This window comes from Chlamydotis macqueenii, chromosome 6, assembly GCF_036417535.1.
Source record: "Chlamydotis macqueenii isolate bChlMac1 chromosome 6, bChlMac1.mat, whole genome shotgun sequence".
Lineage (NCBI taxonomy): Eukaryota > Metazoa > Chordata > Aves > Otidiformes > Otididae > Chlamydotis > Chlamydotis macqueenii.
In genome coordinates this window covers 25,294,861-25,307,323 of record NC_141561.1, presented here as the reverse complement: position 1 = coordinate 25,307,323, position 12,463 = coordinate 25,294,861, and the positions used below count along the sequence as shown (strand labels likewise).

General features: G+C 36.7%; 2 protein-coding genes across 28 annotated transcripts in view; one reads left to right on the top strand and one right to left on the bottom strand.

Annotated features, from left to right (window-relative positions):
• The window catches only part of PLEKHA3 (pleckstrin homology domain containing A3), a 109,888-nt gene that overhangs the window by 628 nt on the left and 96,797 nt on the right, over positions 1-12,463 (bottom strand). The gene's annotated exons all lie outside the window — the stretch shown is intronic.
• The window catches only part of TTN (titin), a 249,366-nt gene that overhangs the window by 160,477 nt on the left and 76,426 nt on the right, over positions 1-12,463 (top strand). For all 27 annotated transcript variants that reach the window (XM_086750513.1, XM_086750508.1, XM_086750509.1 and 24 more), the window contains 28 exons: positions 135-401; positions 549-646; positions 801-969; positions 1,070-1,336; positions 1,475-1,741; positions 1,833-2,111; positions 2,218-2,626; positions 2,729-2,853; positions 2,949-3,215; positions 3,846-4,115; positions 4,214-4,516; positions 4,639-4,941; positions 5,301-5,488; positions 5,575-5,689; positions 6,237-6,521; positions 6,814-6,965; positions 7,105-7,252; positions 7,432-7,609; positions 7,702-7,823; positions 7,925-8,212; positions 8,306-8,602; positions 8,730-8,916; positions 9,537-9,652; positions 9,744-10,043; positions 10,284-10,583; positions 10,676-10,781; positions 11,800-11,996; positions 12,101-12,406. In XM_086750513.1, coding sequence (XP_086606639.1) covers positions 135-401; positions 549-646; positions 801-969; positions 1,070-1,336; positions 1,475-1,741; positions 1,833-2,111; positions 2,218-2,626; positions 2,729-2,853; positions 2,949-3,215; positions 3,846-4,115; positions 4,214-4,516; positions 4,639-4,941; positions 5,301-5,488; positions 5,575-5,689; positions 6,237-6,521; positions 6,814-6,965; positions 7,105-7,252; positions 7,432-7,609; positions 7,702-7,823; positions 7,925-8,212; positions 8,306-8,602; positions 8,730-8,916; positions 9,537-9,652; positions 9,744-10,043; positions 10,284-10,583; positions 10,676-10,781; positions 11,800-11,996; positions 12,101-12,406 — 6,309 coding nt within the window. The remainder of the gene's footprint in view (positions 1-134; positions 402-548; positions 647-800; positions 970-1,069; positions 1,337-1,474; positions 1,742-1,832; positions 2,112-2,217; positions 2,627-2,728; positions 2,854-2,948; positions 3,216-3,845; positions 4,116-4,213; positions 4,517-4,638; positions 4,942-5,300; positions 5,489-5,574; positions 5,690-6,236; positions 6,522-6,813; positions 6,966-7,104; positions 7,253-7,431; positions 7,610-7,701; positions 7,824-7,924; positions 8,213-8,305; positions 8,603-8,729; positions 8,917-9,536; positions 9,653-9,743; positions 10,044-10,283; positions 10,584-10,675; positions 10,782-11,799; positions 11,997-12,100; positions 12,407-12,463) is intronic.

Genomic DNA, 12,463 nt, shown 5'->3' with positions numbered 1-12,463 from the left:
CCCTCAGCAGAGATGTTTAAGTGCCTTTTTGATTATTCAGTCAAGGAAAATTAGTAAACAGTACGGGACGGTTCTGTACTAGCAGAGGACTGGCTATAATTTAGATCTTTTCTAACAAAAATCTTTTCTTTTAGAACCCCCAGTTGAATTTACTAAACCACTTGAGGACCAGACTGTTGAAGAGGAGGCCACTGCAATACTGGAATGTGAAGTTTCCAGGGAAAATGCAAAAGTTAAATGGTTCAAAAATGGAGAAGAAATTCACAAAACAAAGAAGTATGATATCATTTCTGATGGCAGGGTCAGAAAACTCATTATCCATGGCTGCACACTGGATGATGCAAAAACATATACCTGTGACGCTAAGGATTTTAAGACATCATGTTTTCTCAATGTAGAACGTGAGTCATTTACAATTTTCTACAAAATTTCTACGTGCTATAAATGCTATGTACTAGTGTCTATGACTGGCAGTAGTATCAATGTCAGCAATTTATTGTTCTCTATTGGAGACTTTCCTCTACTAAATTTTTTCTTTTCTCTTATAGCTATTCGCGTTGAGTTCCTGAAACCCCTAACTGACCTTGAAGTTAAAGAAAAAGCATCTGCTCGGTTTGAATGTGAAATTTCTCGTCCAGGCGTCAAGGTCAATAATAATACTTCTTAATCTGAGTAACTCCTTCAAATAGAGCTTTTTTTAAAAAATTGACATATTTGTTGTGTTGTTAAAAATGAACACTAACTGAAATCTATTATGAGTATGATAATATTAATAAACGCATTGATTTGTTCTAAAACAGGTGAAGTGGTTTAAGGATGGCATTGAAATTAGAAAAGGCAAAAAGTATGACATAATTTCCAAAGGTGCAGAACATATTCTTGTTGTCAGTAAATGCGTGTTTGATGATGAAGCTGAATATGCCTGTGAAGCAAAAACAGCTCGAACTTCAGGCCTACTTACTGTGATAGGTAAACACACCAGTTTAGAATCTAATCTATGAACAAGAAAAAAATTGATTTTTTTTTTTTTATGGAAGGTTTTAATCATCTTTCTAAATTCTTGTTGCAGAGGAAGAGGCTGTGTTCACAAAAAATCTTCCTGATCTTGAAGTAAATGAAAATGACACTGTAAAATTGATCTGTGAGGTTTCGAAGCCTAATGCCGAAGTTACTTGGTTTAAAGGAGATGAGGAGGTGCCGGATGGTGGTAGATTTGAACACATTTCTGATGGCCGAAAGAGAATTCTTCTCATACGTAATGCTCATCCTAAAGATGCTGGCAAATATACTTGCAAGCTCCCAAGCTCTAGTACAACAGGAAAACTTACTGTACATGGTAAGAGAGTTACTTTGGCCTTTTTTTCTGGAAAAAAAAATTAAAAATAAGTCAGAATACACAACTTGGCTTATTCTTTTCATAAGTAAAAAAAAATAAAATAAAATAATATATATCTACAAATATGTTTTCTTTCAGAACTTGCAGCAGAATTTCTTACTAGACCACAAAATCTTGAGGTGCTTGAAGGAGACAAAGCTGAATTTATCTGTTCAGTATCCAAAGAGGCAATTACAGTACAGTGGCTGAGGGGTGATGCAATCCTGGAGCCTGGTGATAAGTATGACATCATTTCAGAAGGGAAGAAGAGAACACTTGTGGTTAAAGACTCTATTCTAGGAGATGCAGGAAAGTATACTGTCATGGTTGGTGAAGCTAAAGCTACAGCACGCTTAACAGTGATTGGTAAGTTTTATTTTATCAATGTGCAGGTGCAGATTTTCTTGTATTACTTATACTTCATGATGTTCTATTTCTTGTATTTTTTCAATTTCAGAAAAACTCAGGATTATAACTCCCCTTAAGGACCAAGAAGTTAATGAGGGTCAAGAAATTATCTTCAACTGTGAAGTCAATAAAGAAGGTGCCAAAGAGAAGTGGTACAAAAACAATGAGGCAATATTTGATAGTGCAAAATACATTATTGTCCAGAAGGATTTAGTTTACACTCTCAGAATCAGAGATGCACAGTTGAAAGATCAAGCTACCTATACTATCTCACTGTCAAACCAGAGAGGTGAACGCGTCAAAAGCTCTGCTGCCTTAACAGTTTTAGGTAAATAACTTGCACTGTTTTAAAATTATTTAATCATCTTACATTCAATTTCACATCAGGATCATGAGGATGTAAATTAAACAGTTTGGGGTCTTTGTCTTAACAGAGGAGGATCTCAGAATTGTTGAGCCCCTTGAAGACATTGAGACCATGGAAAAGAAAACTGTCACGTTCTGGTGCAAAGTCAATCGCCTCAATGCAACCCTCAAATGGACAAGGAATGGTGAAGAGATTACATTCAACAAGCGTATTTTGTACAAAATTGATAAATACAAACACTCACTCATCATTAAAGACTGTGGGTTTATAGATGAAGGTGAATACACTGTTACTGCTGGACAAGACAAATCTGTTGCAGAGCTTCTCATCACAGAAGCACCAGCAGACTTCATTGAACATCTCCGGGACCAGACTGTCACTGAATTTGACGATGCTGTCTTTACATGCCAACTTTCTAAAGAGAAGGCCAGTGTAAGATGGTACAGAAATGGAAGAGAAATCAAAGAAGGCAAAAAGTATGTACACTTTATTATGCTTGTTAATATGCTAAACATACTTGCTTTACTTTGTTGCTTTGTCTGGAAACTAAATACTGTTTACTTTTCTCCCCTGTGAAGATATCAGTTTGAAAAGGATGGAAATCTGCACAGATTAATCATAAAAGATTGTAGACTAGATGATGAGTGTGAATATTCCTGTGGAGTGGATGACAGGAAATCTAGAGCAAGACTTTTTGTTGAAGGTATGAGTAAAATTGAATAAAATTTATTTCTTCATTATTTGTTAATAATAGAAACACTACACAAACAACACCAAATGAATTGACATTTATTTCAGAAATCCCTGTTGAGATCATCCGACCACCACAAGATATTTATGAAGCTCCTGGTGCAGATGTCATCTTCATGGCTGAGTTGAACAAAGATGGTGTGGAGGTCAAGTGGCTGAGAAACAACATGATTATTGTCCAAGGTGACAAACATCAGATGATGAGTGAAGGAAAGGTTCACAGGCTGCAGGTGTGTGACATAAAGCCCCGTGACCAAGGGGAATACAGATTTATTGCCAAAGATAAGGAAGCTAGAGCTAAGCTTGAATTAGCTGGTAAGTTGCTTGCTTTTTCTTTCTTTTATAAAATCTTAAATTAGTGAATTAACTATTTCACTAAATTGATTTTTGTTCTTTCAAGGAGTTGAATTAAAATTAATACACAACCAGGCTGAGACAAGTGCAAGCCTGTTAAACTGTATGAATTATGATTCAGGCAAAAAACATGTTTTATTATACCATGCTGATCCAACTGTTGAGGAAAAAAAAAGGTCACTTTTCAGTGTCTATACCAAAGACCATGAATTGAGCTTAAATGAGACAGAACCTTTTCATTAGGTCACTGCAGATCTAAAACATTAAAATTATTTGGCCTACTCATTTCAGTCATATAAGGCGTTTAATTCCTAATTTGTGTATTTTACAGGATGAGACCAATAAAATACATTAAATTAATGCTCAGAAAGCAACTCTCTCTTCCCTGATTTTATAGGAGGACACAGTACATGCTAACCAGCTTGAATTTCTTTCTCTGGGGCAATCTAATGAGTATATGAAGGATTTGCTTAGAATTCACATATCATCTCCTTTTACTTTTCTATGTTATCTTCTTTGCTAACTACGCAAATATATCTTTTTTTTTTTTAAAACATGTAAGTACTTACTTATCATATTGATCTTGCTTAGCTGCACCTAGAATCAAGACTGGTGATCAAAACCTTGTGGTTGATGTTGGGAAGCCTTTAACTATGACTGTTCCATATGATGCCTACCCAAGAGCAGAAGCTGAATGGTTGAAGGGTGAGGAAGGTCTGCCCACAACAACTGTTGATACAACAACTGACTGCACTACCTTCAAAATTTATGAAGCAAAGAAATCTGATAAGGGAAGGTACAAGGTTATCCTTCGAAACAAGCATGGCCAGGCAGAAGCATTCATCAATGTAGAAGTCATTGGTAAGTATTTCCATTATTAAAACTTTGCTTACATTTATTTAAGCCAAAGGAAAAAAAAAAAGATGCAATGCCATAACATATTGTCATATCTTTGTTAGATGTTCCAGGTCCAGTTAGAAACTTGGAAGTCACTGAAACTTATGATGGTGAAGTTGGCCTTGCCTGGCAAGAACCAGAAAGTGATGGTGGAAGTAAAATAATAGGCTATGTCGTTGAAAGACGTGATATCAAGCGTAAGACCTGGATTATGGTCACTGATCATGCTGAAAATTGTGAATACACTGTTACTGGACTTCAGAAAGGAGGAGTTGAGTACCTCTTCCGTGTTAGTGCACGAAACAGAGTGGGAACTGGTGAACCAGTGGAAACAGAGAGACCTGTGGAAGCTAAGAGCAAATTTGGTGAGCAGAAGTTATTAAAAACTCAGTGGTTGATGACGGTGTAAGAAAAGCAGTACAAACTCTAACAATAGGTAAAAAACACATACATTGTTTTTCCTTTTTCTCCCTAAAATGAAATGCAGAAGTTCCTGGTCCTCCTCAAAATGTAGAAGTTACTGATGTTAACAGATTTGGAGCTACACTTACCTGGGAACCACCTGAATATGATGGAGGTTCTCCAATTACTGGGTACATTATTGAACTGCGTAACAGAGCTTCCATCAAATGGGAGCCGACTATGACCACTGCAGCTGATGAACTGTCAGCTGTCCTGACTGATGTTGTGGAAAATGAAGAATATTTCTTCAGAGTAAGAGCTCAAAACATGGTCGGAGTTGGCAAACCAAGTCCTGCTACACGTGCAGTAAAAATTATGGATCCAATCGGTAAGTATGCAAGCACTGTTTGCGATTGCATTATGAGACAGGGACATTTTGGCTATTTATATGTGCAGGAAAGTTCAATTGGGAAACATGTGTGCTGCAAATACCATGTACAGTTAGATTTTTCCTACTTTTGTCCTTCAGACTTTTCAGAAGTACCTTGCTACCATTTGGTTCAGTAATAACTCCAAATTTTTTTGCTCTGAAGTTAGCATCCAATCTCAATTAAAAAAAAAAAAACTGGTTTAGAAAAAGCTATGCAAAGACTTTTTAAAAAGTACTTTAAGATATAAGACAGTTGATATGCAGAACTATGCTCCTTTATCAGCTGCAAAAATGTATTTATCTCAAATTATTTTCAGAGAGACCAAGTCCTCCTATTAACCTTGACCATTCAGATCAAACTAAGTCATCAGTGCAGCTCACATGGGAACCTCCTCTCAAAGATGGAGGAAGTCCAGTCTTAGGCTATATTGTTGAAAGGCAAGAAGAAGGAACAGATAAGTGGATTCGCTGTAACCCAAAATTAGTACCTGCTCTTACTTTTAAGGTAAGATGTTCTGTTTGTCACAAAGTGCTCAAAATGTGTAGATCATCTTTAATATGAGTTGCTAAATGATTATTTGTGCTTTTTAGGTAACTGGATTGAAACCAGGATCCAGTTATTACTACAGAGTCTCAGCAGAAAATGCAGCTGGTGTGTCTGACCCAGCAGAGGCTATTGGGCCATTAACTGCAGATGATACTTTTGGTAAGCCATATGCTATTTATAAAAGACAACTAATCAGATAACACATACAGTTAAAGTGCATCTTGTGGGTAATATGTGTATTTTTCACCTGATAACTGTGATGTCAACTAATATAAAGAGCCTTAGATCTTTGAGATTCTGAACTGTTTCTCCTTCATGACCAGTTCTGCAGATAATTAGCTGTACTATGAGAGATTTATTAGGTTGCCTGAAGAGCAAGACATGACCTTTTGTCTCCTGACCTAGCTTTGTGGAAGGTGGGAGATAAGAGAAGGAGTGAAAGCCACAGAAGAGAAAAAAATAAAAATTACCAAAATTAAAGGGTAAATAAGATAGCCTACTTGATAATGCTAAGCCTTATCATCTCATGTATTTCTAAAAAACATTTATCCAGGAGAGGGAGGGAGTGATAAGCCGCAGCTAAGCCTAGACAGCTCCAACCTGCAGGCTGAGGTACAGTTAGAATCAGCTTCTCATCACAGCTATCATTAGCCATATTCAGAACGTCTGAAAATGTTTTATTGAATCCATTTTCTACTTTTTCCAGTTGGACCTACAATGGACTTAAGTGCATTTAAAGATGGACTGGAAGTTATTGTTCCAGAGCCAATCAAGATCCGTGTTCCTATCACTGGCTACCCTGTGCCAACCGCCACATGGTCTTTTGGCGACCAAGTCTTAGAAGAGGGTGGTCGTATAACAATGAAGACCACTGCTTCCTTTGCAGAACTTGTAATTACTCCGAGTGAACGTCCAGACAAGGGAATTTATTCCTTAACATTAGAAAACCCTGTGTCATCTGTTTCAGGAGAAATTAATGTTAATGTAATTGGTAAGTGGACATATATATATTCTAGCAATAACATTCCATATTTGTCTTGCTAAAATCTATTTAGGTTAATAATGTGAAATCACACAATTTTCAATAAGCCAAGTATATTAAAATACAACTTAGATCTAGAAATCCATCCTCCAAAAAACCTCTTTTCTGGTTTTCCATATCTAAGTTTGCTGTTTAAGGAAGAATAACTAAAAAGTGTAAGTTTTCTGGCAGGTAGATTACATAGAGATCATCTGTCAAATTCCAATAACAAAATAACTAATACAATTTCTGTGATTTCTAGCTCGTCCAAGTGCACCAAGAGAACTTAAAGTTTTAGACATAATCAAGAACACAGTACAGCTGTCATGGGAACCTCCGGAAGATGATGGCGGAAGTCCAGTTACTGGCTATATAATTGAAAAACGTGAAGTAAGCCGGAAAACATGGAACAAAGTAAGTTCATTCTTTCTCATTTCAATTTCTATTTGCTGTATCATTTCCACATGTGCTACTGAATTTTGTGTCTTGTTTTGGTAATTGCTCTTTGGAAATAAAACACATAGAAACACATTGGAGCCTTCCTTCTCTTTAGGTTATGGATCATGTGGTTGACCAAGAGTTCACTGTACCTGACCTCTTCCAAGGAAAAGAATATTTATTTAGAGTTTCTGCATGCAATAAATGTGGTCCAGGAGAACCTGCATATATTGATGAACCTGTAAATATGTCAGCTCCAGCAAGTGAGTCAACTGTTTCACATTGTTGCTGATTTTCTGTTTCTGAAATCTTGCTGATTTTCTTAAAAATAAGATGTAAAAAATTATCTTCCTTAAACTGATTTCTCAGTTGCTTAGAAAACTTAGTTTGGAAAATTTAGAAACTGATTGATTCTAAAACCAATGTTTTTCATTTTTAATAGCGGTGCCTGATCCACCAGAGAATGTTAAATGGAGAAATCCAACATCAAAAGGAATCTTCCTAACTTGGGAGCCTCCCAAATATGATGGTGGTGCCCGCATTAAGGGTTATCTGGTAGAAAAATCCCAACGTGGCACAGACAAGTGGGAGATATGCGGGGAGCCTGTTGTTGAAACCAAGTAAGTAAATTAACATTAGAAGGTATATCTTTTCAACTAACTGAGCCATCCTCACCACTTTAAATATCTGAATATTTTTTTTTAACACACAGAATGGAAGTAACAAAGCTCACGGAGGGAGAGTGGTATGCATATCGGGTTAAGGCTTTGAACAGAATAGGAGCTAGCAAGCCAAGTAAGCCAACAGATGATATTCAGGCCATTGATGCAAAAGGTAATTACTTCAATCATTGAATTACAATAGCTGCTTTTTTTTTTTTACCAGTCTCAGAAATACTGTTTCTATAACAATATTTTTATTCTCTCATAAATCAGAGGCTCCAGAAATTTTCTTAGATGTGAAGCTTCTTGCTGGACTTACTGTGAAAGCTGGAACTAAAATTGAGCTTCCAGCTAAAGTAACTGGAAAGCCTGAGCCCCAGATTACTTGGACCAAGGCTGACAAAATTTTGAGACCTGATGACAGAATCACCATTGAAACCAAACCTAATCATTCTACAGTCACTATTACTGACAGCAAGAGAAGTGACAGTGGAACATATATTATAGAAGCTGTAAATTCCAGTGGACGTGCTACTGCTGTTGTTGAAGTTAATGTTCTTGGTATGCCTATGTTTTGTGTTGTTTATAAAAATCATTAGTAATGTACTGAGGTATGCAAGCAGAAGATTAACATTCACATCTTGTCCTCTACAGATAAACCTGGTCCACCAGCTGCATTTGACGTATCAGAAATCACAAATGAGTCCTGTCTTCTGACTTGGAACCCTCCACGAGATGATGGGGGTTCTAAAATTACCAACTATGTCCTTGAGAAAAGAGCTACAGACAGTGAAATATGGCACAAGTTGTCATCAACTATTAAGGATACAAAATTCAGAGCTACCAATTTAACTCCTCATAAAGAATATGTGTTCCGAGTCAGTGCCGAGAACATGTATGGTATTGGGGAGCCAGCACAGTGTAGCCCCATCATTGCAAAATATTCATTTGGTTAGTTAATTAAATTAATTTTAAATTTTTATAATATTATGACAGGAAAAAAAACCAAACATGTCTGATGGTTTTGGATTTGTGGTTTTTGTTTTTGTTTTTTTTTTTAATTTATTAATTTATACAGATCCACCAGGCCCTCCAACAGGTCTCAAGCCTACAGAGGTCACTAAAGATTCAGTCACCTTAACATGGAATGAACCAGATGAAGATGGTGGCAGCCCCATAACTGGCTACTGGGTTGAAAGATATGATCCTGAGCAAGATAAATGGCTAAAATGCAATAAAATGCCAGTGAAAGATACAACATTCAAGTAAGACTATAGTCATTTTACTCTGAAATAGGTCATAAAACAATAGGACATAAACAATAGGACATAAACAATAGGACATAAAAACATAAGAATAGTCTTTTAAACAAGTTTTAAGTTGTTCTTCCTCTTTTTTTCCCTTGCTTCCATAAGTTTAGATCCAACTAACATCTAGTGGCATCATTTTATTTTATGTCAGTTTTAAAGAAGAATTTATTACAGAAGAGTGAATAATCTCTGTTTTTAATGTTATGTTTAATAATTTCTGTGCTATGTGATTATTCATAAGACATTCTAAAATAGCAGACATAGCCATCTCAAGTATCAATTTGCCAAAACCCTGGTGGTTTTTTTTCCTGATACTGCCGTTAACTAACAACCATGGAACATGCAAAAATGCAAGATGGCTCTCCAAACATTGGTTTTTGTGTCACAATGCACCATTTTACTGTTGATAATATGCCTATTTTGAATGTTCACCATTTCATAAAACATCATGAGCAGTAATTTGGGTATTTTCATATTTTCCAAGTAAACTGTAGTACAAACAGTAGAGAGAATAATGTTTTAGGCATGAACTAATGTGTAGATTTGGTTTAATCAAATTTAATTTTTCTTTGCAGAGTTAAAGGTCTTACAAATAAGAAGAAATATAAGTTCCGTGTCTTGGCAGAGAATCTTGCAGGACCTGGAAAACCAAGCAAGGAAACAGAGCCAATCTTAGTGAAAGACCCAATTGGTATAATAAACATATTTTTAATGGTTTAATTTAACAGCAACAAAGAAATTCTTGTTTTCAATCACATAATTAATATTGAATTCCTGTCTAGATCCACCATGGCCTCCTGGAAAGCCAACGGTAAAAGATGTTGGCAAGACATCATTATTCCTGAACTGGACAAAGCCAGAACATGATGGAGGGGCAAAGATTGAATCTTATGTCATTGAACTATTAAAGACCGGAACAGACGAGTGGGTGAGAGTGGCTGAAGGAGTTCCTACAACTGAACACTTCCTGAAAGGGCTTATGGAGAAACAAGAATATTCATTCCGTGTAAGAGCTGTGAACAAGGCTGGGGAGAGTGAGCCCAGTGAACCCAGTGACCCTGTGCTGTGCAAGGAGCGGCTCTGTGAGTATTGTTTCAGAACGTACTGCTGCTGCCAATGTACTGCCTCTGTCTTTAAAAAAGCCCCATGTCTGCCTGTCTCTGGAAGTACCAAGTGAACTCTTGGAAGGCTTATGAAATATTAGAATCTGCTCTGCTTCAGCTGAGAAAATATAAAGTTTTAGTAGTTTTGATGTATTCCCTGTCTTACAAGATCGTTGATGGGAAATACACTATCCTGTTTTACCTTTTTCTATTTTACAGATCCTCCTTCACCACCTCGGTGGCTTGAGGTTATTAATATTACTAAAAACACAGCAGATCTTAAATGGACAGTACCAGAAAAAGATGGGGGGTCCCCAATTACCAACTACATTGTTGAAAAGAGAGATGTAAGACGAAAAGGCTGGCAGACAGTTGATACAACAGTGAAAGATACCAAGTACACAGTGAGCCCACTGACTGAGGGCTCATTGTATGTGTTCCGCGTGGCTGCCGAAAATGCCATTGGACAAAGTGACTATTGTGAAGTTGAAGATTCAGTGCTTGCTAAAGATACTTTCAGTAAGTTTCAGATTTGCTTACTGAGTGATCAGTAGAAATGACTCATATGTAATGGATTCCTATTCTTCTAACGTGTGTATTTTTTTCTTTAGCAACTCCTGGGCCTCCATATGCTCTTACAATAGTTGAAGTGACAAAAGGCCATGTTGATTTGAAATGGGAACCACCTAAGAATGATGGTGGCAGACCAATTCAAAGGTAAGGTCATTTAAGTTTGTGTAGTGTTTCTTGTAGATGAAGATAATTTAATGAATAAAGACATTTCTCTCAAAATTTTTAAATTTTAAATGGACACATTTTATATGAAAAAGAGGTGGATGGATGTAAAAGAGAAGCCATCTGGTCAAAGCAATTAAGGGTTTGATTTTAAAATGTGGGAAATTATGCAAATATAAATAACCTAATGTGCATGAACAATGAACAAGTGGCAACATCCTCAAAACAGCATCTAATCAAAGGAGGTTAAATGGAACTGTATGTAAAATAATAATTAAAAAAAATAATACAACCATAGTCTCCAGTTCCTCCAGAGCTGTAGCCACTTACACCCATCTACCAAGTAATATTGTTACATTTTCCCTTCTATGTCAGTTTCTCATTCAAACTGTACACACACAGCCTAGATAAAGCCTCATCTCTTTTCTATTCATTTTCTTCTCTATTACAGTTCTCAGACTGTTTTAGATTTTCCCTCTTTATATTTTCTCTCTTCCTCTCCTTCTCAATCACAGTAAGCATATCTTAAACAAACTGACAACTACAGAGACCTGCCTGAAGCAACATTAGTAACTTAATTTGGATTACTTTCCCATAGTCTATCACAGGCAGAGTTTTGACATCTGAGTGACTCACAGACAATACCTACAAATATTGTCAGTGGACTAACCACTGAGATCCAAACTAGCATCTGTACATGTATAGATTGAGGGTTCTTTTACCTCTGTAGCTCTCTAAAACCTGAGAACATAGCAGAAGTTCAGGAAATGACTTTCAGAATTCAATCTGTCATTAATGTCAGCCTTTTTGTGTCCAAGACCTACCAGGACTACCAGAACTAAGTGGCTGATCTGTGAAGTAAAGTTCATTGAATCTGTCACCTATGACTCTCTACTTTTCCAATGGCCAAACTGTTCTAATCTCTAGCTATTTTATTGAGGAAGAAGTCTGAAGTGTTTGTATTTCAAGTGCCTCATAGTGTTTTCCCCAATTTATTCAGATATGTTATTGAAAAGAAAGAAAAACTAGCCACTCGCTGGGTAAAAGCTGGCAAGACAGCTGGTCCAGATTGCAATTTCAGAGTGACTGATGTCATTGAAGGTACAGATGTACAGTTCCAGGTTCGTGCAGAAAATGAAGCTGGCTGCGGTCATCCCAGTGAACCAACTGACCTCATTCATATTGAAGATCCAATAAGTACGTAGTAGTGTAATATAAAGTGTGTGGATTATGGAAGCAGTTTACTGTACATAACAGATATTCTGGGAGAAAAATGACACAATTATTTTCCATTTCTGCAGGCCCTCCTTCACCTCCTCAGGATTTACATGTCACAGATGCAGGTCGAAAGCACATTTGCATTGCGTGGAAGCCACCTGAGAAGAATGGTGGAAGCCCTATTGTTGGGTATAATGTTGAAATGTGTGAAGCAGGAACAGAAAAATGGATGCGAATCAATTCTCGTCCAATAAAAGATCTAAAATGTAAAGTGGAGGAAGGTGTTGTTCCAGACAAGGAATATGTGCTGCGAGTCAGAGCTGTCAATGCTGTTGGAGCTAGTGAGCCATCAGACATCTCAGAAAAAGTTGTTGCTAAGGACCCAGACTGTAAGAATAGATTCCTTTTTTTTTTTTTTTTTTTTTTTTCAGATCTACCTAACTGAA